This window comes from Arabidopsis lyrata (assembly GCF_000004255.2).
Source record: "Arabidopsis lyrata subsp. lyrata unplaced genomic scaffold ARALYscaffold_1, whole genome shotgun sequence".
NCBI classification, from domain to species: Eukaryota; Viridiplantae; Streptophyta; class Magnoliopsida; order Brassicales; family Brassicaceae; genus Arabidopsis; species Arabidopsis lyrata.
Genome location: NW_003302555.1, coordinates 25,341,124 through 25,368,391, shown reverse-complemented (window position 1 = coordinate 25,368,391; position 27,268 = coordinate 25,341,124). Strand labels below are relative to the sequence as shown.

Here is a 27,268-nt window from a genome sequence, read left to right as displayed (position 1 = left end):
AATTTTTCATATATATATATATATATATATATATATATAATAGGTTTAGTGTTTTCCATAGAAATAGCCAAAAGTTTTTGTAAGTTTTGAAATTTTAAATATGCATAATTTTGTTTTAATAGTCGTATAAGTTTTTAAAATACAACAATGGATGTCACCATTTGTAAATTTTAATTTATGTATATCGTTTGTGTATGTGAATTTTATAATCGTTGTTATTCATTATCAAAATAAATTATTTTCTCTTCAAAATATTAAGTGTTTAATACTAAAACTATAAAATTTAAAACTTTAATTTTAATTTCGATCATATTGCTTTAGCTCTTATTTTAAAAAAAAAGTTTTCACAATTGAAACAAGACTTTCTATAAATTAATAAATATTAATTTACCCTATAAATTAATAAGTATTAATTTATAGATAAATTAATATCACTATAAATTAATAAAATATCATGGTCCCAACATTATTAATTTATAGAGGTTTTACTGTATATATACCACTCACTTGACACCAATATGCAAGTTCTCAAAACTCTCTACCCATTTTAACTTTTTTTTCTTAACAAAAGAAAATGTCAAAGATAGAATATTCCGGCGATGTTGGCATTTCCTCCGTCCACGCTTGTTTCAGCACACTGAATTCTTTGTCAGGTATAAAATATGTATAGTTTCATATAACTATGATTCACTACTCTTAGGCCTTAGCAACAATACAGTATTAGTTTTGTATGTAGAAAATTTGCAAATTAATGGCATAAATATGTGTTAGGTGTTGGAATCTTGGCTATTCCTTATGCACTTTCGTCAAGTGGATGGATTAGCATTCTGTTTTTCTTTCTAATTGGAGTAACAACTTGGTACACTGGTTTACTCCTCCGACGTTGCCTCACACTCGACCCTATGGTACTTCGAAGTTACCCTGATCTAGCAAACAAAGCGTTGGGAAGAAAGATCGGGTACTAGCCTCTTTCTTCATATACATCGAACCGTATTTAGTCGCGACGGCAATCTTGATCTTAGAAGCTGACAATGTGTATCACATGTTTCCACATGCCGCAATCCGATTTCATGGATGTTTCATACTCGACAAAAAGCTCTTGTTTATCGTTATTGCTTCTTTAATCGTTGTTCCAACAATGTGGTTGGAAACACAAGATTTTCTCTCATATATTTCGGTCGGTGTTTCCCTAAGGTACTTAATTTATCAAAACATTTTCAGTTAACAAGATTGGTTTATATAAACTATTAGAGTTTAATAAACTTTATGATATTCTCATTTTAGATAATGTTGATCTGTACAACAGTATATATAGGCATTTACATGTATGTTTAACGTCTAACTATCAATTCCGTTATATACAAGTAACACTGTTAATATCACTGTTAAGTGCTCTGTTTTATGTATCATGCTCTGTAAATCCTCATGTAGTGTAATATCCCCCCTTAAGCTGGCATGAATAAATTGGAAATGCCAAGCTTACTCCGTAAACTGCGAAAGATGCCAGGATAAAGCGGTTTGGTAAGAATATCTGCAATCTGACATTCACTGCGAACATGACTTAATTTGAGTGTTCCTTCTGTCACACGGTCACGAACAGTGTGACAATCCCTGCCGATATGTTTCGTACGTTCATGAAACACAGGGTTATTACCAATGTGTATAGCTGCCTGATTATCGCAGTATAGAACAGTAGGAGTCTGAACTGGAACACGTAAATCTTCTAGTAAACTGCGAAGCCAAACAATCTCACAAACTGCAAGAGCCATTGCTCTGTACTCAGCCTCCGCAGAAGAACGAGACACAATATCTTGCTTCTTAGATTTGCACGAGATAAGAGAATCACCAAGGAACACACAGTAACCAGAGACTGATCGGCGAGAACCATTACATGTACTGAAATCAGAATCAGCAAACGCTGTCAATTCCATGTTAGGATCTGATGAGTAGAAAAGTCCTTGTCCCATTGTACCCTTGATGTAACGAAGAAGTTTGTGAACCGCTGTATAGTGAGGTTTCCGAGGAGAAGCAGTAAACTGAGCTAGCTTGCCCACAGCAAAACAAATATCTGGCCTTGTAATGGTCAAATAGATCAATTTTCCCATAATACTTCTGTATGATTCCGGATTATCAATAAGCTCTCCAACATCCTTATCCAGAGGTTGATTTGGCTCCATAGGTATAGATGATGGCTTAGAAGCAAGTAATCCAGCTGAATCTAACAATTCAAGAGCATACTTTCGTTGGCATAGTGAGATACCTGAAGAAGACCGAGCAATTTCAAGGCCTAGGAAGTATTGAGCAGGTCCAAGATCACGAAGTTTGAAAAAAGACTGCAATTGTGACTTGAGAGTTGCTGCAGCATCATCATCATTGCTTGATATTATAATATCATCGACATAAACCAAGACCATGAGAAAAGCAGAACCTGTCACTTTGGTGAAAAGAGTATAATCTGAATGATGTTTTCCAAAACCAAGATGTTGCAGTGTCTCTGCAAATTTCATATACCACTGACGAGAGGCTTGTTTTAAGCCATATAAAGACTTGTTGAGTTTACAAACCGTATTAGGAGGCAATGTTTCACCTTGCTTAGGAACATATCCAGGAGGTAAGTGCATATAGATCTCCTCTTTTAGATCACCATTTAAGAAAGCATTAGAAATATCCAACTGTGATAAGGACCAGCCTAGTTTAGCAGCAAGAGCTAACAAGGTTTTCACCGAAGTGAGTTTAGCAACAGGTGCATATGTGTCAACATAATCCAATCCTTCCTTTTGTGTATAGCCTTTAGCAATCGAGCCTTGTGTCTTTCAAAGGTACCATCTGAATGATATTTGACTTTATAAACCCATTTGCATCCAATAACATGCTTGGCTGCTGGAAGAGAGCAAATGGACCAAGTATTTGTTGATTCCAAGGCATTTGTTTCTTCTCCCATGGCATTAATCCAAACTAGATGTTTCTTGGCCTCATTGTATGTAGCAGGCTCAGATTCTCTAGTGATCACCGTGAGAAAGAACAAATAAGGACCTGAAATCCTGTCATAAGACAAATAATTGCAGAGTGGATAAGGAATATCACAACTCATGAAGTAACAGTGGTAATCCTGCAAATAAGCAGGTGGCTCTGATTTTCTTGTGAGATCAATAACCATATCTACCCCACTGTCATCATTATTATCAGCATTAACAATGAGTGAATCTTCTTCAGTCATTGTATTCAGTGGATCCAGCTCAGGAATGTTTGTAGTGTTCTCAGAATCTCCTACTGAAGAATCACTAACGATCACTCGCTGAGACTTGGAATCCAGGTTGAGCTCAAGTGATTTGTTAATAGGTGCAGAATCTCCTACTGCAGAGCTACCAACTTTGTCACTATGTTGCTCTTGCTCAAGTGAACCTTTGATAGACGCAGAATCTCCTACTGTAGAACTACCAATGATATCACTATGTTGCTCTGAATCCTTATGTGACTCTGTGATGATAGCAGAATCTCCTACTGCTAAATCATGCACAATCTCTGTCACAATAGGAAACAGTTTCTGAATTTGCTGAGACATATCTCCACTGACCAAAGGGAATAACTCTTCATGAAAAACAACATGCCTTGATATGAAAACTGCATGTGTTTCTATATCCAATAGTTTATAGCCCTTAAAACCAGTAGGATAGCCTATAAAGACACATGCTCTAGCCCTTGGAGCAAATTTGTGCCGTTGATGGGAAGAAGTAGAAGCATAAGCCAAACATCCAAAACTCTTCAAAGCACTATAATCTGCAGGAGTCTGCATCAATAGCTCAAAAGGTGATTTATTAGAGAGATGCTCAGTAGGAAGTCTATTGATGAGAAAAGCTGCTGTCAATACACATTCATTCCAATATTCAAGAGGAAGGTGTGACTGAAACATAAGTGCTCTGGCGACATTAAGAAGATGCTGATGCTTCCGTTCAACCACTGAGTTTTGTTGAGGAGTCTCTGGACAAGAATGATATGCAAGAATCCCCTTTTCTTTGTAAAATTGAGTAAAGTTAAACTCTGGAGCATTATCAGAACGAACTCCCTTTATCTTTGTATTAAACTGTGTTTCAATCATTGAAACAAAACCAGGTAATACTGTAGTTGCCTCTGACTTATTTCTGAGAAGATAAATCCATGTAGCTCTTGTGTAATCATCAACAATTGTCAGAAAATAGCGAAAACCATCATGAGAAGTAACAGCAAAGGGACCCCAGGTGTCAATATGAATCAAATCAAAAGCTTTATTAACCTTATTATTCCGAGATACAAAAGGTAACTTCCTCTGTTTTGCAAGATGACAAATCTTACAATGATTCTCCTCTGGAGTTAAAGCCTTAGAAACTGATACAGACAATAAACCAGAAAGAGATTGTAGCTTTTGATATGATGGGTGACCTAGTCTTTGATGCCATAAGTGTGAAGAAACTGTGATGGTAGCACAAACAGTCGGTGGAATTTGTTCTGATGGATGATATTGCAGGTCCAAGAAATAGAGCTTGTTGTGCAAACTACCCTTGCCAATGATCAATCCCCGTGTAAGATCCTGAATTTCACAACCATGAGAATCAAACCACAAACCACAAGAAATCTGAGTTGTCAATGAACTCACACTGAGCAAATGGAACTTAAATTGAGGAATGAACAAAACATTAGTGAGAATAATGTTTTCATTGAGTTTAATAGTTCCCAAACCATCAATTCTCACACCAATACCATTAGGAAGCTTCACTGTAGTGTCAAGAATAGGAATCATCTGTTGAAAGAGATCCTTATTATAAGTGACATGGTGAGTAGCACCAGTATCAATAACCCAAGTATCCATGTTATCAACCTTAGCAGATAAGGAATAATAATATGAGTCATTCTCACTTGTCATGGAACAAAAAATGGATGGAAGAGAGATACCAGTGAATTGACATATAGTAGGCTTGACTCCTGAGGTTGAAGCTTCTGCAGGAATCTCAGTTATAGTAGCATGTGTAGCTGTTGAATGCTGAGGCTGCAACTTTGAACTCAGGTAAGAAACCAAATGTTGAATTTGATCATTAGAGAGAGCAACACCTTTGTCAATATCTGAGACAGAATCAGTGATAGCTAAGTTGGTAGAAGCAGGTATGAAACGTTGGTTTGAGTTTGTGCGTTGGCTCTTTGGTTTCCAACCAACAGGATAACCAATGACCTTATAGCACTTGTCAGCAGTGTGACCAGACATTCCACAATGAGTGCACATAGCACGATTCTTTTGGAAAACCTGTTGTTGAGAATTGCCAATCTGAGCTTTAACTTGAAACGCAGAAGGATTGGGATTAGTAATGGTACGTTGTCGTTGAGACTCATCAGATTCAAGCATATTGTACATATCAGAGAGACTAGGTCGAGGCTTCATGTTCAAGATCTGACCTCTGATATTAGCAAAATCATCATTGAGACCCATAAGAAACTGAGTGATACGAGTTGTTTCATGATCTTCCAACAGTTTCAACACTTGAGAACAACGACATCCACCATTTTCCATTAGATTCTTAGTACAAGCAAGGCGTTCCCAAAGAGTGATCTTCTTGGTGTAATACTCAGAGAGAGACATAGCACCTTGACGAAGAGAACTTATCTCTTGCTCCAAATTATAGATCTGAGGGAGATTACTCTTATGATAACGTCTCTGTAAATCCTCCCAAATTCCTGCTGCATCTTGAAAATAGAGTATACTAGCATAGATTTGCTTTGAAACAACATTTAGGATCCAAGCTTTAACCATTGAATTACATCTAGTCCAGATCTTATATAGAGGATCAGATTCCGATGGTCTAGGTAGAGATCCATCCACAAAACTGATCTTATTCTTAGCCTCTAGACTAGTTCGCATAGTAACAATCCAGGAGTTGTAATTATCACCAGTGAGAGTTTCAGAAACAATAGACATACCGGGATGATCACTAGAATGGAGGTAAATTAAATGGATTATGATGGCTATCAATCGAATCTGAGTTCGCCGGTAACATATTCAACGAAGATCCTGGAGCTGATTTCTCAACATGAGAAGATCGAGTAACAATCGGTGATTCATCACCAGAATCCTGAGGAGAAGGTCGATTCCTGAGCTGCTTGGTTCCTTTCTTCGCCATAACAATGATCGGAACGAAGAAAGATGAACACGACAAGCTGAAATGAAATCGCCTAAGAAGAAATCGAAGAAAAAAGAAAAATTTTCCCGGAAAATGTTGATTTTCCCGGAAAACACAACAACTTTTTGAATGAGAACGATTTATTGCTCTGATACCATATTAGAGTTTAATAAACTTTATGATATTCTCATTTTAGATAATGTTGATCTGTACAACAGTATATATAGGCATTTACATGTATGTTTAACGTCTAACTATCAATTCCGTTATATACAAGTAACACTGTTAATATCACTGTTAAGTACTCTGTTTTATGTATCATGCTCTGTAAATCCTCATGTAGTGTAATATAAACTTCTTCAATTATTTTAATTAAACCAGTTTTTATTTTATTATTGGGTATATAGATTCTTTTCATAAGCTTTGCCCTTATCATCAGTACATCTATGGTGTTAATCTATGCATATCTAATGTATGGAGAAGAGGTGCAATCACAAATTACTTTAAACCTTCCAACTCATAATGGCAGCGCGGTGAGCCCGCTAACCAAATACGCATTAATCCTTTCCCCGATCATGGAAGCAATCAATACACGATTGATTCAAGCAAACTACAAAAGGAGAAGCGTCCGGATATCGACCGGAACCGGGCTGGTTTTAGGAACAATATTGATTGTACTTGTTGTGACGAGCTATTGATTGATGTGATAATAAATTAAACAAAACAAAAGATCAAGAAACTGCATCCTAATTAGCATAAGTGCTTACAAAACACACCAGTGTATATAAAATAAAAGACATTGTTCTAAATATAGCAGTTACTGCCAGTAACAAGGGTTATTGGAAGCCTTTCAAGTACTCTTGTCTTGAACGTTTGTAGCTTGACTTGTGCGCCCCAGTATCTCGAGAATCTCATCCTGAGATAATAAATTTTAACGAAAAAGAAAATGTTTCAGATAAATAAGATTAAAGAACAGTGATTGATTACGTGACGTGGTTTGTAGTAAATATAGAAGATGGTTGTAAATAAATTACAACCATATCTGCACATATCTTTAATTTCCTGAGGATCCAACCCGGTCCGCGAAGCCATTGATTTAATCTCGGTTAATGGCGGGTAATCTGATCATAATTAAACAAGAATCACACGGTTAATTTTACTTAAAAAGAATTTTGTGTAATCAGAACTACAACTACACGATCCCATATATATAAATTGAGCTAGCTAAATCCTAACTGAAATAAGTCGTAAGTCGTCGTAACAAAACCCTAACGATCGAGAAATCTACACGTGAATAAACAATTCGGGACTAATAAAATAGATAATATAATTAAGGAAAAGTGAGAATTAAGATGATGAGTTCCTTACAGCGTCTGAGATCAGTTTACATGTCTCCATCACCTCTAGCTTCTGATTCAAGGAAGCTCTATCCTTTTTAGTTGTCTCGATATGCTCTTCGCACTTACGTTCCAAGGAATCAATCTCCTTTTTAGCTTTCTCGTAAATCTCTTCCAGTTTCCAACGCATGATATATCGAGACGAGAAGAGAACCATGATCGATATAGCCACCGCTTCCGCCTACCCATTCCAGAATCATTGTTTTCGCAGACGATATATTGACGATCTAGATCGACGGGTTGATGAGACGTTTAGGTTTGAGACGGGTTCTGTGATTTTGATTTTCTTCTACTCAATGAGCGAGTTTAATTAGGTCTATATATAATAATATATAGGGTTACGTATGTAACACGCTCTCGTAGGTTAAATATGTATACTTAGGGTTTGAGGCTTTATTCGACTAATTGTTTTTTTTAAAAAAGGGGTTTAATTACTTTTGGTGGGTTTTAGATTTTCCAGGCTTTTATTTAATGAAATAATTTAACGAATTCTTCAAAAGCTTTCGAAGGATAATATCATTTTTATGTGGGGTTTCCATATTTTGAAGTTCGGAGAACAAATGGAAACTTGGAGGATAAGAAATCAAGATCAAGTACAAACTATAAAGTAAGTTCAGGAAACTCGTTTCGTAACTGTTCCATATTGCTCTTCTTGTGATATCTAATACAAGTAGACATCCTCTATGCTACTCTACCAAATCTGATCAGCAATGTAAAAGTAGCTTCTTAGAATACTCTGATTTAGTTCCAAGGAGTATTCAATTGTCAATTTTGAAGCTAAGCTTTATCTTTGTTTATCTCTTGGAACAATTCTGATTAATGGGTTACGACAAGTTTGAGGTCTTCAAGGTTTTATCTGTTGATTTGATACTTGGGAGATTTTGTGCAATAAACTACAAGGACAAGTTTTGAAGCGCCCAAGTGCAATATCGACATCAAGTTTTGCACATGCTCTAAGTAATGCACAAACTACTTAGAGATGCTTATGTTAAGTGAAGTTTGGTTCCTCTCAGACAACATGTTTATTGGTGCAATAGCAAACCCGTCCTATTGAGTACCATACAACATCAAACCAAAACAAACAAGAAGAAATGTGAATTTGTTGGACATTATCTTTTTGCCAGCAATACTTTAAACAATTGCTACGGCAAAAACTGTTTTAGCAAAAGAAAAACAATCCACAAGATCATCCTTCATAGCATCGACTGGTGAACCATCAACATCTTAGCGCCATTGTATACCAACTCTGCATCATCTGTACGGTCAAACCAAACACAACACGTAAACCGGCTCAGCCCCGATAAAACCAATATTTGTATGAGCTAACCGAAAGTTAAAACTCTCATTTATATTGCATACATAACTAACTCTTTACCATAAATAAGATCCAACTTGAACTCAGGAGGCACATTATCATCTGACTCAACCGCTGCTTTAGCTGAGGCAATGCCAACTGCTAAACTCTGGATTAGATCTAACCCATGGCTTAGCGATGCGACTGTGCCGCCTACCAGACAATCACCTGCACCAGTCAGCTTCTTGACTTTGGCTGGGATGGTTGGGAAATGCATTGCAAAAAGACTCGGGCTGCGATTCGATCCTAATTCAGAAAACCTGTTTGGTGAACATACAGATTGTACTCTTTTGAAGATCTCTCCACTTCTTGGAAACTTTCTGTTTAAGTTCAGAGCCATTTTCGGGTTTCCCTTGGAGCAGAGGAGAGCTCCATTGGAACCAAGAGTTACGATAACTACTTTAACATCATTGTCAAGGAGAACCAAAATGGCTGGCTTTAGCGTGCAGAACATATCTTCAATAGAAAGATTATTTTCTTCTAATCTAAAGGGGTGGAAAATTTTCTTGGCGCAGAGAGCGTTTGCCAGGGTTATAAGTTCGTCTTGGTTTGGGGACACTATTGTTACCTGTTAGGAAACAAAACCTATATCCGTTGGCTTGCAAATATATTACATAGAGAACGAAAAAGAATCTAGCTTTCATGAGGCACTCACATACTTGGCAATTGAGGCAATCCTCTGCGACTTTGTGACTGACACGGGCTCAAACCATACAGGAACATTGAACTCTGCAGCCACTTCAAGAAGAAAAACGTTAAGAAGACATACAAAAAAGATGATTAGACAATCCAAAATGAGAAACTATAAGCATTACATTTGCAAGATGCTTCCAAAGCAAGAGTGCTAAGATTTGCATCTACCATAAGAAGAGGAGCAGAGCTTATGTTGTATTCGAACCGCTGGATCCACTCAGGTGTCAGAAACTTTTCCTGTCCGAGGAAACAATGTAAATGTAACTTCTCCAAGCAAGTACAACAAGAACATCCTTCAAACCCAATTTATCTTTTGGATTGAAACATAAACATAATCACTGAGACGAGTATTCTTACAACGGCATCCACACCAGCAACACCAGCGGCAACTTCTCCATTAATGTCATATACAAGGGACACGATGGGAGTACTAATGTCTTCACGTCGCAAGATTCCTGCCATTATCGACCAAGAAAAGGTCTATGTCTCATAGATAGATAAGTAAAAGCACAAAAACTGAATCCGGCATCAATTGCTTAACTAGATATCGCAAAAACTGATCCGTTCTTAAGGAAACCGCAACAAGTTAAGAGGCAAAGTCTTACCTTCAATGGAGAGCTTCCACTCCTTCAATAATACATTGGCTGGGTACAAAGGAAGCAAAAAAAGAGTTTTAGAAACTTGGTTTCTTAAGAAATGAATCGATGATACTATAAATAGACATACCTGGACCATCAAGGCCCAAAGTACCAATCATAAAAGGTGTAATTCCAAGCTTGAAGATGCACTCAGCTACATTTCTTGCTACACCACCCGGCGCAAACAAGACCTATTAAAGAAAAAGATTACATGTTAATTAATTCATCAACATCTATGTTCTAATTAACAACACATAATTGTCACACTTGTGGTTAAGAGATCGTTAAAACTACTCCAGCTTTCGAGAAAAAAAAAAAAAACAAAGGGACGAGCTGATCCGGAACTATTGAATTTTTCTTCCAATTGCAGACATGACTGGATTAATTGCCGGATTGTGCACAAGAAATCAAGCAAAAGAGAGAGACTTAGAACCCAAATTCAAAACCTGGCCAGGGACGGTGGTTCCTGAGATTGGTGCGGTGCAAGGCTTGGCGTGAACATCCAAAATCAGAGCACCGATTATCACCGGTTCCATTGATGAACCCCTCGCAGACTTTCTTCGTTTCTCAGTTTAAATCCTCACTGTAGTCACTAAACTGATAGATCTGTCGTTTTATCTTGTCTCCGTCTCCTTTCTCTTTCTCTCTCTTTTTTTTTTTTTTTTGTTTTGACTCCATGACTCATAGGTTGACCTACTTATCTTGACAATGTTGATTGTGTAAAAAATTTAAAATCTTAGTATAAATTTAAGAAAATTGTTATTACTATTATATAAAATCGATTTGAATTAAGTATACTAGTGTCCTGAGTAAAGTGAGATTTAGGAGAGATTCCAAATTTGTTCATACCTTAACAAGAAGCATACGATGTTGTTCTTTTACAATTCTTGTAGCTTATGTTCACCAAGCAATGTGAATGATAAAAAAATATTGCTATGAACTGCAATAGATCCAATATTCGTTTGACACTGCTTGGTCCAGTTTAAGGACTACTGAATGACCAATTCGTCAGTTGTAGATGGATACCGTGAGAAGCAATATCAGAGGGGAAGCGGAATGAGGAGTAACCAGAAAATTGTTCATCCACCACAAATTCCCAATGTTGTGTGCCATATATATTAACATTGTCAAAAGAGGTTCGAGGAGCTACCATTTGATTGTGATATAATATATTGACCGATCCAAAATCTTCAGAAATCTTTTTTTTTTTTTTTAAATACTCTTCTTTTACACGTTAATAGAATATATTTGAGATTATCATCAGCAGTGAATCAAATAAATTGTTTTATAACGTATGGAATTATCAACAAACACGTGACCATTTCAACCATTGAAAGTTGATAACAACAATAATCAATAGATCATACAAATCACAATAGCTTGCATCTCAAGTTATCCAAAATCCCAACACCACAACACTCCTACCTTTCTCTTTTGTTACTTCTTTTTTTTTTTTTGGTGCATAGCAAAACCCTACGATAAAAATATATTAACAAAAAAACAAATCCTCAATTTCCTCTCAAGTAATTAGTCAGAATGTCCAACCGAGAGAAGACAAATATTAGCAAATCGAAATACTCAAGATGATTTAAAGATTTTTACCTGCAAATTATATAACTCTGATTTCAGATATCATTAAGGTCCCTCTTGTTCTTCTTACTTCTCGATGCCTTGTTGCAAATACTGAATCAAGTCGTATCCAGCAGTAGTCCACTTGTTATATGCGTCCGTACATACATGAATCATGAAGTGTGCAGCTTCACGTTCGCTCATTTCTGGGTGAAATCTTTTCCTAAGATTACCAATTGGATCTCCTCTGCTAAAGCAAGGCAATCCACTTTCTAGCATCATTTGAACAGTGCTGATGATTCCGTCCATCTGCCGCCGAGCAGCTAAGTACCCCTTCACGCACAAGCTCACAAACTGATGCCATGTTTTGCTTTTCATAACACCCGACGGATCTAGCAACTGGGTCATTTCGTGGCTCAGTTTGAAATGAGCACTCTCGAACCGCATGTTTCCACCAGGTGAAGTTTCCAAAATGAAACCAAAGTCGATGTGGACAAGTCTTCCCACGCTGCATTAGCATATAACACATGGTAATAAAGTTGTGTTACTTCCATGAAATTTCCCACATTATCTTTTTCCATAGTGAGTTTTTGATTTTTTTTTTTTTTTCCATTGCACCAAGTGAAAAGAACAAAGGAAATGCACAAACTAGGAAACGTACTCATCGAAGAGGAGATTTCCATTGTGTCTGTCTTTGGGCTGGAGTAAAAGACTAGCCACTGCGTAACCGGCACTGCTGATGAGGAAGTTCTCTCGTGCTGTTTCAAAGGTGGTTGAGCCGACGGGTCCATAGTCTTGTTGAAAAATCTCATACAAACCCCCGTCGGTAGTTTCACCCATTTGACTTCTGCTTCTTGTATTAGGCACAACCTGTAAATAAAAGGGAAGAAAAGAGATACGAAAAAAAAGTCTGAGCCTTATTTGATACAAGAAAGTTCTCATACCACCGTATCTACATCATCCAGCTAGGATATTAAACAATTTAGAGTGAGTTTTACCTCAATTATGCCCCTCTCCGCACCAGTTGGGAGTACTCCATATGGAAAAAGATAAAGATTAAGACCAGCCGCTTGAAATATGTCTCTAAGAAGAGATATCACTTGAAGGGCAAGAACATCTTGCCGGCAATCATCTCCAACCTGAATGGATACAAGAGAGAATCATCAAACTCACAGTAAACACCATCTGAGTGCAGCATCTGAATGTCCAGAAACCACTAGCTACGTTTTTTTGTCAATGTTTTCCAAACTATATTTACTTAAACAAGTGGTAGAGCCTGGCAGGAGAATTGTTTTCTTTTTTCTGCACTGGCAATTACTATAAGGAACAACAAGTAGAATAGCTTTCACGTCGACCTACAAACATAAAATTTTATATGAAAATCATGTGGAGGCTTACCTTGAAAATGCAAGCCTGTGGTTTTACATCATTGTGGTCACCATCACGATCAACAACGTTAAAAGTTATCATAATAGGGACTTTGGCAGCTGATTGTAAGGGTATTCCACTGTCTACACGGATACCCCTAACAAGCTTGTTAGGAGCAGTTGGCAAATAAAGGTCATCTCCCTGCATTTCAATTTTCTCCAACTCCCTGCCATGGAGAGTATTAGACTACCATGCATCTAATACATGCAGACACATCCGTAACATGATATGGTTTATTAAATTTAAAATGCTACCTCCTAATACCGGCTCTGCGTTCTTCCTTTGGAAGAGGAAATAGCACCCCAGAAATAGAAGTAACCTTGTCAAAGAAGTCAAACTCTCTAGTGAACATGTCCAAGGCATTGGGACTGAAACCATCAATGATATGCTGCCGAACCACTGGCAAAATTTCTTGGAATGCCGCATTCTGAAATATTACAGAAACAAGAGATAAGCTCAGATTTTTTCAGCAGATCAGTCAAAAGATATACAACGAAGATTTTACCACTATCTATAGCTTAACAACCTACTCTCTGTCTCACTACATCTTTTCTCCAAAAAATTATTTCCAAGAACAAACTTATGCTAATACAAAACAATAAGCAGTCATAAAACCCATTTTCCAGATCTTGGAATTAAGTGCTTATAAACCAGCGGTCAACATGCTGAATCAAGGATATTTTCAGCGTTCTATCACATGTGAAGAATAACCTAACCAAATACTTCGCAGATGTTTTCTTCAGGAGGCCATATTTTGCAACTGTAGGATACTGTTTTCCTCAAACTAAGGAGATGAAAGATTGTCTAGCCTAAGATGTAGACTCCACATTGGAGCTAACACCAATAAAATATAAGCAGAAAATATAATAATGGGCAAACCTTATCGATAGAACCATCCTTCGGAGTTTCCTGAACATTCTCACCCTGGCATTATTAAAGACAGAAGTTAGAAAGCAACAAATCTCTAGAAAGGTTTCAAGCAAAATTAAGATCTTGCAAAAGTCTACTAGGTTATACTTACCTGCAAATGCCAAATGAGAATATGGGCAAATATGTCACTTCTTTGGGTAGCTCTAAGAAGATACCCTTCAACTAGCCTCTGCATTTAAAAAGAAGTTGAATTGTTAAATATCTTACGAAACAGGAAAAGGGAAAGAACTCATGTAAGGCATTACACAATATCCAGCCCCAGTAGAAGGGCAATTTCCATAGCATTTGAAGATAAAACTATGACAAGAAAAACCTCGAGCGATTGAATGGCTCAACTACAAAGAGATAGACCTGGTTTTTAAAAATGTGAAGCTGATAATCCAATACTAATTTTAAGAAACGTAAAAGTAATTTAGTTTAGATAAAAGACCAAGAAAAGAAAAGGTTGAATGGGCTGGTCATTCCAATTTTTAGCACCATGGTTGGAGGAGTTCTGGGAATTGCTTCTACACCCAATGGAAATTTCTATTTCGAAGACTAAGAAAAAAACCACATATAAAAGCTGAAATAGACGACAGAAAAAGAGGTATATATGATTTAATTTCAATAATTAAGATGTGCCTTCACTAATCTTATGAGCACAAACCGAATAATATAATTCAAATTGCTTAGAGAAAGAGAGAGAGAGAGAGTGTGTCATGTTTGAGAGAAGTGCCATTAAATATATAGATTTTCATGATAAGACTTACCCCTTCATCATAGCGCAAAGACTGCACCAACTGCGGCATGAAAAAAGTAACTCGCTCAGGAGGGTAGGACTCTAAAACTCGTAGGACATATGCCATGACACGTGGATGTCCCTTATAAGCAGGCGTGAGGAACTCAAGAGCCTGTGTAATTGAACAAGCAGCCCAGTGCGGTAGCTGCTGCAACAGCACTGAGTTCTCTTCAACGTTTTTTGGTGTAACAAAATACGGCAATGCCTCAGCAATTGTACGAAGATCTACTATATTTGTCTGCAAGAAAGAATATCAGTGAGAACGCTCATTTTACATCATTTACATATTAAGAAATATAGCCATGGTATCAAATTATTATTTTTATATACCAAGAGGTCCAGAGCATGTACTGTCCTACTAAGTAGCACCGAAACGGGTACGGGAACTAGAAACGGGTACGGAAACGGGGACGGAAAACGGCAAAATAAAAATTCATAGATACGGGTACGGCATGGGTACTTCAATAAAACATATACATATATATATATATATATAATACCCTTAAATATAAATATAAGTCTCAACATAATTTTTTTTTTGATTTAATATTCTAAATAACATAAAAAAGCTTAATATTGAGGAATTGATTTTCAAAGATCTGGATCATCTAAAGGTTGGAAAACTCAAAGAACCTCATATCTTCCATGGAATCTTATGTTAAACCCCTAGAACATGCCTTTTAATTCCTTTTACGTTTGAGTTTTTTGTAGGAAAAATAGTTAAGTTGCCTATTCTAAAAGGAGGACACTTAATTTATTTCCAAAAACTCATTGGAAACGTCCCCGTATATGTTCCCTCACGTTTCCATTTTTTGCTTGACGTCCCTAACTACTCTGAAACGTGGGGGAAACGTTTTTAGGCTGTCCCCATCAAGTACCCGTCCCCGAAACGAAACTGGGACGTGAGACGGCTGAAAATTAACGTCCCCGTGCATCATAGCTGTCCTAGCAATCTGATTCTCAACATAAGTTTTAGTTCTTCAATAAATATTTAACCAAAAGTACCATGGCGGACTTTTTCCCAGTTGCATTATGCCTCACTGGTTTTGTGTGGTGGTGCAACCCCAGCTCTTTTAAAACTTAATACCAGAGATACAGTATATCCATCTCAAACTACAAAATGTAAAATCTGTCTTTCTACAGTCTTAGAAAGTAGCAGCTGTAAATTCATACCTGAACCAGCTGAGTGACTTCAGATTTTACAGAAGCATTTGCCGGAAATCTTGAGGCGACTGATAAAGCAATGCGAGGATCCACTGCAAAGGCCGTTTTAGCATATTCGGTCCATTTCTCAGAGCTTATTTTAAGCCGCGAATATGGACTGTCCCTGTACATACGTTGCCACTTGGAAGAATGAATATCAAAAATGTAAGTCAAAGAAAACGACTGAGAAGTGAAAATGTGATACAAAGATAGCGAGTTTTACTTTGAACTAATAGGTTGTGCCCAAACGTCAAGCCTGTCAGCTTCATGCTGGCAGAGCATTAAAAGCAACTGCTTCCTTTTTTCTTTTCCCACAGTGTAGTTGTCCATCTCACCCCAGACAGGATGATACTGATCAGTCTGTAAACATCCAGCCCAAAGAAATATCATTGTTTGTAGTCAAATTTACAGGTGAAAGTAGAAAAAATCGCAGATCGTTGTCTTACCACATCAATCAAATTCCCACTTTCACGAGGTTTTCCTTTGGAATCAGATTGACTTGATTCTGATAGCTCGTTTGATAAAAAGTGAACAAAAACTGAAACAGATAGAGCCTCGCTCTGACAAAAATTTGGAATATTTACATCATACCACTCTGGCTGATGAGCAAACCAGCCTAAAGACGTCCTGGAATAAGTTGATGTGCACAAAAATAAAAATAGAGGTAAGTCAGAGATAATAAAATTGACCAAAGCAACATTATTTAAGTATTTTGAAAACACAGAAAATTCCATGTTGGATGGCTAAGATGACATAAAGCTTAAAATGTAGCTACTTCCAAATTGTTCTCAGCATATGATATAGCTATTATCATAGCAGATACTAGTCCAGGCAGTTCAATGTGTTGTGCAAAGGCAATTTATGTTAAATCCTACATCCGACAAAACACTAAGAGATCACATGAACATTAATATTTAGTACATTGTAAATAAAGGGACGAAAAGAAAAATAATCAGATGCGTGCCGCCAAATCATAGAGACAGGCTGAGAGATGTCCATAAAGAAAGCGTAACAAAATGTATAGTGCAAGAAAAAACAAAGGAAATCCGCAAAAAATTACCTGTAGATTCGATCTTCTAAGAGCTGGAGTCCAGATCTAAATTTCTGCATATTGCCTTGTGTTTGGCATGAGCAGAATTTCAGTCCAAGGAGCATCAAAGAAAAAAAGGTACCAGCAGCTGCAGGGTGGCGAGTAAAGCACCAGTCAAGGTCTGTACTCCGTTGTAACATCCGACCTAGCAGCAACAGTTGCTCCGCACTATTATGTCGAACAACCTAAAAAAGCATAGTGGCAATAAGAAACTCACTCAAATATCGAATATCTGCTTCCTTGATGATCAGTAAGCAAAATTTTCAAGTGAAGCAAAATTACTTTAGACTGCAATTTGTCACCTAAGGTCTTTCACAGAAAAGTGAAATTGATTCAACTAGGAGGATCACAAGAAAACTCAGCACTTATAACACTTAAGACCGTCTTAACCAATGTGGAAGAAGAATGAGGTAAATCACACATGAGTACCCTCTGTATTAGAAAAAGTAAAGAATAAATCCTAACCTCAAAACGATCAATCAAAAATCCAAGCCACAGTCTGTGAGCGACTATCTGCTCAACAGGGTCACTTTCCGGTGGATCTTCTGGTTCCCCTGGGGAAAGATGGGGTCTTAATTTTGCAGCTGGGCCAGAGTATCGTACATCAGATGCAAAGAGTCCTCGCTTTGTATCAATTGTCCATATCCATGCATCAACAAGCTCGGCAAGGACAAGAGATACCAGTTGAGGAGCAGCAGAGACCAACCAGGTCCATATAAAAATTCCAGTTTCCATAGCATCTGGAGTAGATATATATGCTGGACACCAACAAAGGAGACGCAGTAATTGAGAAAAGCCTTCGACATTTGTTTTCGACTCACCACCCTAATGCAACAATAAGAGAGATTAGAATGTACAGCACAAAATAGCTGGTAGATATCACATTTACTGGTAAGAAAAATAACCCCTTTTGTTCTTGGTAAGAAAACCTTACCAGGTTTGACAGAAGTAATGCAGTTGCTTGGGAACAAGTTTCTCGGAATTGCGACTTCTCCACCTCTCCACCCTTTTCAGCAGTATTTACAAATTGCTGAAGAAGACGCACAAACCTGGCAATTAACATCTCATTAAATGAATCATCTTCTGGTTGTGGTGCCTGGGAAAATGCTCCAGATATTAATCTTTGAAGGCCACCACCAAAACCACTAGGTGTCGAGCCAGATTGAAATCCACCAATACTGTTGTACAACCTTCGCATGCCAGCAATTTCTCCAGCATGGTTGCACTTTACCGTTGCACTGACTACACCAGTACCAAGTACTTCCAAGTTAAAGGCTTCAGAAACTTTTAAGTTTGCCCCTGACGCTGCAGCTGCTGCAGCCATCACAGCTGGGATATTAGCAGTTCTTATCCCAGACCAAAGTTCATTTTTTCCAGTTCCAATTTTTATCTCAGATAGAAGAGAAACCACATCAGTTGTAGTTTGTGCTCGCTGCCATGTGTTTGCTTTGCACAGCTTATCCTGAGGTTCATATTAAAAACAAGAGACGGAATGTGAATCTCTATTATAACTCAAAAGGAACAGCAAGAACAATCTAACCAGAAACCAAGGATAGCGCTCTGCTATGAGAATATAGACAAAAATAATCTAGAGGAACAACTTAAGTGCCTACGTCCAAAGCTTTTCATAGTTCGTTTGTGAACGAAAAACAGACTGTACATCTGAAGGGACCAAGGAATCGTACAGAAACATGAAAAAGCATTTACGGTAGTTAGAGGGAGAGAAGGACTGAAGTCCAGCTGCTTTAAGCATTTTAAGAAAACAGAGGAATCGATAAATAAAAACGAATTAGTTAGAGACAGTAGAAGGAATTAAAACATGGCACTGCAACAGAAAAGAGACAGGAACTACATCTCCACAGTGGGTTTCATTTATAATTGTTAAACAAACAGATTGACTTGAAGAAATAGAACGCTATAAAAAATAAAGATATTTAAATGAGCATATAGAAGACAATATGTATTGGCAAAAAGAAGGAAACCTGAAGCAAACCCTGACTGGTGCATGGAGCATATGAAAGTGATATTATGATCCATTCTCGTACAACTTTCTGGTATAAGGATCGAACAGCAGCAGTCCAAGCAGGATCATTGACAACAGTTGAAGGTGTATTGTCATGAACTGAAAACAGCAAACTATCCAGACATGACGAATGCCAGAGGACCTGCATTTTCTCATTGTTAGTTGATCTACAAAGCATGGGGATTCCAGAAGAACAGTTGAAGAAGGCAACAGCAAACAAACATTTCCTGGAGGTATACTCCAGCACACACATACAGAAGGCAAACACCGATAGTAAACAGAAGGAAAAAAATATCTAATCAATTTACAATGGAGAGAAATTATGTAGGAGGAAGTAAACCGTGACCAAAATCTCTATGGTAAACAAAAGTGAAACAGAAATCACAAAACATTTTAAAGTGCATAAAAATAAACAGACTACACCACTGATGTCTAATGTAAGTGAATTGACCAATTTGTAAGAGATCAAAAGAAAGAAAAACAATACGAACAGCTAGATTCAAAAGGAAAAAGATCTGCAATGGGTAACACATGAAATTTTTGCACACAAGTGAGAAGAAAAACACATAAGGATCAACCAAGTAACTTTTGTTCCATGTAAAACTAAATGTGAATTATAATTAGAATTATGAGGTTCGGGTATTATTCCTGGTATATCTTCTGTAAATACACGCATTGGAAAAGCAATCAAGACTAAAGATAACTCTATCTCTCCATTATCAATGTGAGTTACTCATATATGCACTATATCACCTCGTTTCTCTCTTACAGAATGGTGAACCTACATATAATCTTTCGAACGAGAGAATGTAGACCCATATGTTTTTACCTGAGGAAATTTGTCTCGTAGCTGAGTCAACAGGTTCACAGAGATATCTCGGACGTGCTCATCTCTCTGTGACATGCTCTTTATGAGGAAACATGCATGTGCATATGTTGTCAGTTCTCTATTACGAGCATCTTTCCCAGTAAGAGATATTCGATCTTCCTGAAACCAAATGAAAGTTTCTGTAACAGATATATACTGTTTAAATGAAGAAGCAGCAAAAACAGAAAAGCAGAGCTAGTGTTGGTAACAAAAAGACCAAATTGCATATACAAAGGGACAGAATGATTGCGCTAGAGTTGCCACTAAAAGGTCTTTGCTAAAATACTATGACCAGGTAATTCCATACCAGCCATGAGACTGCTGTTTCAAAGGCTCTATGCACAATTGCCGTCAAACACTGGGAAACAGCAGGAGTAAGATTTGGAGTTTTCAGATATTCGAACACACAACTGAAGGCACTTCTAGAGGCAGATACACTTGAGTCACCATTAAGGATACCCCCGTTGCTAATAAAACGTATGATCTCCAAAAAAGCCACAGCAAGCAAATAGGTAGCCTTCACCCCTGAAAGAATTGAAGAAAGGGATTCCTAAGTATCTAAAATATCACAATATCACATCAAAGTCCATCTAGTAGATATTGTAAATAACTCCCCATTTGGTAACCTGAGATTGTGTTCATTGCTGCAACGTCAACTCTGCCACCTAAGGCAGTTGAAAGAGCAAGTCTCTGGGTTGAAGCTACTTTCTCATTTCCATTTCCTCGGCGGCTACCAGGATTGTGAAGCGCATTGAGTTCTAATTCGTCTTCAAGCCATTTTACTGAACTGACGACCTACGAAGAGCAATGCTCAATCAGATAAGATTAACTAAAGACTCCTGGGAGATGTGAGATTCAGTTTTAGTAGGTTAATAATACAGTGAACCAAAAATTAAACTCTGAAGATGACCTTCTAGACTGACTTACAAGGGGGGGAGTGCCTTGAGCAATTCGCTGAACAGCTAGGGCCCACTGAGTGTTCCACAAGTAAGGACCTCCCACAGCTTGCAAAGCAGTTGCACTCATGCTTCCCACACTGTTCACTGAATTGGAGGTTGACTTCAGGGGTGGTGTAGGAGTTTTCACAATAGGAGGTGCTAAGCCAAAGAGGGCTATATAAAACCAGAGATTGCGAAACAACTTCAAAAGTGAAGGTTCCACATCCGTAGTAGGATCAAAATCTGAACATATTTCTGCAACAGCGGGAAGAAGAGGCCCTAAAAAATCCACACCACTCCTAGCAGAAATGAAGCACACAATAAATATTCCAGTCAGTACGAAATATGAAGGAAAAATGTTTTAGGTGGAGAAACATTAACTGAATAATTTCCGATTATACTAAACTTTTAGGCTAGATGGACTGCGGAAGATGATTGATATATCTTTACGTTAACAGCATGAACACACCATTGGTTGTTCATCCAATACTTAGCCCTTGCTGGAAACATGTTGTAGCCAGCAAAAGCTATTGCCAGTAGATTTCTCAAAAATTTGCGCACATATTTTTATCCCCAAATATTTATTCGACAGCGAACACTTAACCCAAAAACAGTTAAAGAAACTCAAATTTTAGACAAGCTAAGATCATATACTTACCCTCCACTTTTGGACTCAGCAGCCAAGCCTACATCTGAACACAAGGAAAGCAAACGATGGCGGTAGTCCGAACGCAATTTTGTATCCATAAGACCACTGGCAATTGTAAGAAAACCTGCAGGAAGAGTCTACACGACAGTTGGATTTGTGAGCATCAGTATCATAGTAAAAGTAAAAAAGAAACACAACAAACTACCATGTATCAAATGACATATACCTCTACACGCTCGGTTGTGGCTTCCGGTGCTGACGTTTTGCTTTCTACAGATCCTACACTCGATAATTTGCTCAAATAACTTCTGGTCATCAGAACTACTGTCTCACGGTAAGACTTATCAAACCCTAATGTTGCTATCCTAGAAACAGCATCAAGAAGCTGCACAAATTGGCATAAATGCAAAAGTAAATATGTCAAAAAAATCAAACGAAAAAGGATATAGATGGTAGCAGTTTCTGCCATTGCTAACTTTCGAGGAAGTAGTATATAATAGGATACTAATCGATAGTCAGCCAGGTATCACTGTAGAAATTGGAATCGTACTTGGAGTCGCAAAAAGCTAGGACTCGAAGCATCACCCTCTTCCAGGCTTTCAATAAAAAGTGGTAAAATCATGTCAGCTACTTCCGGCTTCTTAACAGCAACATTGAGATCAGCTAGCAGCCGAATCACATTAAGCTGTACAGCAGGTACTTGCTTCTCTCTATCAACCTGGACACCAAATGATGAGCCTTATTGAAAGATGAAATTGCAATTCAACACAAGAAAGGCTAATTAACCAGCTAAAGGAAAGGAAAAATTATTTCTCCACCTGTTCTTCATAATCATTTCTTTCACGAATACTTGAAGCTAACCCCGAAATGAAGTTGTCCACTGGAGCCCGGTCCTTGGCCCAGGCAGATTCAATAATCTCACAACTAGTCTTAAATACGCTCTCAAGCATAGCCCCTTGATTGCCAACCCAAGTATCTGGCTGTTCCAAGAGACACTAAAAATAAATAGAAACTTCCTTCAGTAAAGTAAAGGTAAAATGTCCAGAAGACTTGTGACATGATGTGTTGGATAATACTTCTATGGACCTTCAGACATGATCATCAGTAGTTTAGAGTATGTTGCTCATATGAGTTAAGACATAACAAAATTACCTTTGCACAGACAGCCAGTACCAGTGGTTTAAGTCGGATGAGCAACCCGCGAAGTGGCTGCCCTCCTCTTGCCACTGCAATCTTCGCAATCCCAGAAAGCAGAGAATCGAACAGTTCTTCACAGGCCTTCATTTTCCGCCACACAGATGTCAAGCAGGCATCTGCAGCATCTAAAAGCAATGCAAGCGTCTCCAGGACCAACCTTTTAGAAGTTTTTCCATCTGTTTCAAGAGACACCAGGCTCTTGATTTTCATTTTAGCTGCAGCCTGATAAACAGACAGCATTGCATTGACTCTAGTTTTCAGAACTGGGCCTTGTTCGTTCCAGTCTCGCTTTGTTGACTGAAAAATAAAAGGCAGAAACAGAGTCATCATCTCTTCTAAGAAATCCTACTCCACTCAAAATCGGCAAGGTAAGCACCATCTCACAAACCCTCATGAAAACAAGCCAAATTTAGACTGTAAAAGGGAGTATGAACCAACAATTGCTTCACCAAGATATCTCCTCTCTAGCATTCCTAATTAAGGACCTATCCTAGAAAATACCATAATATATCACCAAAAGAAAAGCATTACCTTCAGAAATGCAGACATGGTCTGAAGCTTCCTCTTGGCTATAATTCTCACTTGATCCTGAAGTTTGGAATCAATTTTAACTTTCTCCAAAATATGGGTTATCAATCTAAAGGCAATCTCTTGCTTCTCCAAGCTCTCAATGGATTCGTCTTCAAAAGAAGCCACTAGTTGTCTAAAAACAGGGTTAGCACCTCCACTCCCCTCGCTAAATCCAAAGCTCAGCTGATCAACACCAATCTTCCATACAATACTACCCCCATCCACCACTACAGACGATGAACTCTTAGAGGATACATTGGAACCATGGCTAGTTCCATCGTCGCCAGGACTAGAGCCCTGAGACGACGAGGTTTCAGTTTCAGAGTTAGCCGAGTTCTGTTGCCGCTGGTCCTTGGGAGAGGCAGGAGCACGGTTCACAACAAACTGATCAAGCAGCATTAAAATCAACTTATCCCCATCAGATTGCAGAATCGACGGAAAATTCTGAGAAAGTGCGACCAAAAAAGCCTTAGAAATTGCTGGATCCCCGTCGCTCACACCAGAACTCGGTGCAATAGCGGCTATCACAACTTCCCCTGTAAACCTAGCAACCTCGGTACCAAATTCCGGCGATAGATCCGCCGCACACGAAAGATAACTCAAGAAATCACAATAAAACGAAGAGATCGACTGCGAAGGAAACGAATGCGGCCAGAAGGAACGGCGGAACGATGCAGGTATAGCGCTGAGAAACTCATTCACGACGGATTTGGCACGATTATCGATTGATTCTGGATTTTTGGAGATGATCCGAGCAACGGCTAAAACCGCGTTGAGATGACTCCGAGAAACCCTGGGAGAATCAGCGAGAAGCCATTCCGTTTGTGGACAACGACCGCATATCCAAGCTAACTTCTCCGAGAATTGCTTCGGATTCTCTGCTATAATGTCACAAAGCTCCGTCAGTGCCTCCATCTCCGATCACAAAAAAAAAAAAAGCCAACGCTACGGGAAAATTAGCTGGAAATAGGGAATTTTCGCGATCAGATCTGCCTGAAGATCGAGTCAAAATCTAGTAGGATCCAACAAGAACGGGAAAATCATAAATGTGAGTGTAGAAAGAATTCAAATATCTTCAATTCGTGTCGCTGTGTGGGAGGAAGAAGAAGCAGCCATGGAAGGGCTTGTGGGTCGCCTGAGTCGCCATTTAATTTTGTCCCTTCCCTTCCCTTTTTTTTTTCTCTCTCTCTTTTCTTCTTCGCTCTCGGGTCTCGTTGATAATTTTGTCTGTTGTGGAGGATGTACGAAAGGGTAAATTGGTAAAATCTTACTAATATCGGTATAACCGGTCTGACGATAGTGAACAGCACACGGTTTATTTTATGAAATCAATTGGTGAATTTTTCAAAAGATCTGACTCTGGAATTGAAAATTTGGCAGTTAAAAACATGCGTGCATGATTCATAATATAGGCGAAGAAAGGGTCAGTCAATGTGAGCTGACTATATCTTTCATTTCTCGATTAAGGGTGTGTTTATTGGATTGTGATTTAAATAGAGTTTTAGTGACTTTATTATGTAGAATTTTTTGTTATTCAATCAAGATTTTTAAAAAGTTTGTTAAAGTTTGATGTTATTAATTTAAGATTTATAAAAAGTAATCTAAAATCTCGTAAATCTGGAGTTATTAGATTCATACTTTTACAAAGTTATTAAAAGTTTTGTGTTATTCAATTAAAACAAAAAAATCTATAATTGTCAATGAATTAAATTATTATGTTATTGGTTTATGACTTTCTTACTTTTCTTCACAAAATAAAGTCATAAAAAGTATCATCAAAATAAAGAGATTGTTTGGGAAACTTTACAAAATTATGAAATACTAATCAATAAGATTATAAAAAACTCTCGAAAACTCTCTAGCAATAGTTTAAAATCTTTCATTTGTTTACTTTATATGATTTTATTAAAATCATCAAAATTCTTTGTAAATTAGGAACCAATAACATCCCCTAAATATAAAATCTATCCCCGATTATTCAAGTGTCTATGATTTCCAATTTAATCATTTTTGTCAATAACTTAGTCATATCTACGAGATATATATCTAAAGATATGATAAATATTTGGAAGTTGGAGATTTTTTTATTTTTTTTTGTCAACATTTGGAAGTTGGAGATTATCCACAATTTTTGTTTTATATGCTTTTTGTGATATGATATATATTTAGAAATTAGAGGTCATACAAAAATTAATTTTGAATTTTCCATATATTAGAAAAACTGTTAAGATTTAGACAGATTGTTAACATTCTAAATATCTTCTTTAATGTCAAATCACAATTTTTATTTTTTTTGTCAAAATATCAGAAGAAAATCATTTATATAGTACCAATACCTATCAACTATTATGCAGAGAATTCGAAATTAAAATGTAAAAAGATACTGATAATCCATATATAAAACCATAATATAGATTAATGAGATATTAAACCAAAGTCCCGAATACAACGAAGCAGAAAACGACAAAAGATAATCCATGCAATGCAATTGCACAATTATTCTCCTAAAAGCAACAGTCCAAATATCGTAAAAAAAAAACCGAATCAAAGTTTCAAAAGATCTTCCACAAATGTAAACTGAAATTGAATCAAACCAAGGAAGAAGAAGAAGATAGAAATCAGCTCACCGTTTAGAGCCGGTACTGTCACGGGTAAAGAGGTCACATTTAGGCTGAAGCATCTTGCAGAGACCCAAATACGTCAAGTAAAGAACACGATCTTTAGCGCCAGTACGATGACTCTTTGAATGTTTGCAGAAATTCTTGAGCTGTTCCAATGTACAAAAACCCAACGTTTGTCCCAAAAGCAAAAACAACCAATTAATCTGACTTTTCCGTTCAGCAATCACAGGTTTCACAGCTTTTTCACGGCCACAAAGCTCACATCTCCGTTGTTCTGGATTCAGCCAAATCGAAGGAGCTCTTTCCCTCATTATCCTCTTCCTATTTAAGAAAATCTTCTCAACCTCCGCGAATCTCTCCTTTAGATTGTAGCTTACCGGATAAACATTCTCGCAGTGTCGACATTGTACCTCTCCGGTGATGGTTGTGATCTGTTTCGATTCGAGATACTCAAGGCTTTGTATCTGCCCACGGTAATTAGTCGCCCAAGGAAACGGCGGAGAAATCGTACCGGATTTCTGATTTGCGGTGGATTGTGATCTGTAACCACGAACGGAAGCGGTTACTGGTCTGATCGCCGGCGGAGTAGTTAGATTTGACGGAGTAGGAGCGAAACTTGACGGCGGGAAGAAATTAGTAAACAGCTGAGGCGGATTAGGTCTCTGGTGATCAGGATAGTCACTCATCCATGACGGTATCAGATGCGGCGGCGGAGTGGGATAAGGCGGCATAGAACGCGCCGCCAATAAATCAGCAGGTGTTGGCCACGTTGTCATAGGTCCAGCGAACTCCGGTGGTGGAGCTTTACGAACCGGTGACGTCTTCGGACGGATCTTAGAGGAATACGATTTTGAACCCAAGGTTAGTGAAAAAGGAAGCTGCTCGTCATCGTCATCATCATCATCATCAGTCTGTTGTACTTCGTCGTTTCGAGATTCGTTCACCGGTTCTTTGTTGATCGGATTCGTCGTCATGGTTTTCTGGGGAAACGAAACGACGGAAAGGAATAAGACAAAGTAAGAAAAAAATGGAGGTCAGTGGTTTTTCTTTTATGCGTGGTGGTCACTGTGAAATGTCGTACACTATTAACATTTAGGGAAGCGAGAAAACGACGGAAAAATAGGAGAGAAAACGAGAGAAAATGATGAGAAAGTGAGAGAGAGAGAGAGAGAGAGAAGA

General features: G+C 37.8%; 3 protein-coding genes across 4 annotated transcripts; all 3 read right to left on the bottom strand.

Moving 5' to 3' along the window:
* Nucleotides 1-8,538: 8,538 nt before the first annotated feature.
* On the bottom strand, nt 8,539-10,870 carry LOC9327555. Its single transcript, XM_021015247.1, has 8 exons — nt 10,672-10,870; nt 10,314-10,416; nt 10,193-10,231; nt 9,945-10,042; nt 9,710-9,824; nt 9,550-9,632; nt 8,916-9,462; nt 8,539-8,795 (listed from the first exon to the last, which is right to left on the bottom strand). Exons 1-8 carry the CDS (start codon nt 10,759-10,761, stop codon nt 8,734-8,736), a joined length of 1,137 nt encoding a protein of 378 aa, XP_020870906.1. The 5' UTR covers nt 10,762-10,870; the 3' UTR covers nt 8,539-8,733.
* Nucleotides 10,871-11,505: 635 nt separating this feature from the next.
* On the bottom strand, nt 11,506-24,678 carry LOC9327554 (phosphatidylinositol 4-kinase alpha 1). Of its 2 annotated transcripts, XR_002328991.1 has the most exons (26): nt 23,430-24,678; nt 22,854-23,195; nt 22,520-22,696; nt 22,252-22,419; nt 21,928-22,086; nt 21,711-21,838; nt 21,042-21,351; nt 20,741-20,909; nt 20,422-20,639; nt 20,076-20,234; nt 19,206-19,388; nt 18,158-18,685; nt 17,689-18,048; nt 17,194-17,408; nt 16,580-16,760; nt 16,357-16,493; nt 16,104-16,257; nt 14,902-15,168; nt 14,244-14,321; nt 14,102-14,146; nt 13,477-13,649; nt 13,193-13,388; nt 12,793-12,933; nt 12,456-12,664; nt 11,828-12,302; nt 11,506-11,698 (listed from the first exon to the last, which is right to left on the bottom strand). XR_002328991.1 is itself a non-coding variant. In XM_021010376.1 (25 exons), exons 1-25 carry the CDS (start codon nt 24,381-24,383, stop codon nt 11,882-11,884), a joined length of 6,072 nt encoding a protein of 2,023 aa, XP_020866035.1. In that variant the 5' UTR covers nt 24,384-24,678; the 3' UTR covers nt 11,713-11,881. The 2 variants fall into 2 exon arrangements, 1 of the variants encoding a protein (XP_020866035.1); XM_021010376.1 differs by lacking the exon at nt 11,506-11,698 and having other exon boundaries at nt 11,713-12,302.
* Nucleotides 24,679-25,862: 1,184 nt separating this feature from the next.
* On the bottom strand, nt 25,863-27,268 carry LOC9327553. Its single transcript, XM_021011147.1, has one exon. The coding sequence runs from the start codon at nt 27,061-27,063 to the stop codon at nt 26,092-26,094; it is 972 nt and encodes a 323-aa protein (XP_020866806.1). The 5' UTR covers nt 27,064-27,268; the 3' UTR covers nt 25,863-26,091.

What these genes read in the sequence shown, in the direction of transcription:
- LOC9327555 (XM_021015247.1), bottom strand. Translation starts at nt 10,761, where the DNA reads ATGGAACCGGTGATAATCGGTGCTCTGATTTTGGATGTTCACGCCAAG. An exon ending in GTGGAAGCTCTCCATTGAAG is followed by an intron (nt 10,043 to 10,192) that starts GTAAGACTTTGC and finishes CGATAATGGCAG; the next exon opens with GAATCTTGCGACGTGAAGAC. An exon ending in CAAGTTGGATCTTATTTATG is followed by an intron (nt 8,796 to 8,915) that starts GTAAAGAGTTAG and finishes TTGACCGTACAG; the next exon opens with ATGATGCAGAGTTGGTATAC.
- LOC9327554 (XM_021010376.1), bottom strand. Translation starts at nt 24,383, where the DNA reads ATGGAGGCACTGACGGAGCTTTGTGACATTATAGCAGAGAATCCGAAG. An exon ending in GCTGAGTCCAAAAGTGGAGG is followed by an intron (nt 21,352 to 21,710) that starts GTAAGTATATGA and finishes CATTTCTGCTAG; the next exon opens with GAGTGGTGTGGATTTTTTAG. An exon ending in CGCAGAGCCGGTATTAGGAG is followed by an intron (nt 13,389 to 13,476) that starts GTAGCATTTTAA and finishes TCTCCATGGCAG; the next exon opens with GGAGTTGGAGAAAATTGAAA.
- LOC9327553 (XM_021011147.1), bottom strand. Translation starts at nt 27,063, where the DNA reads ATGACGACGAATCCGATCAACAAAGAACCGGTGAACGAATCTCGAAAC.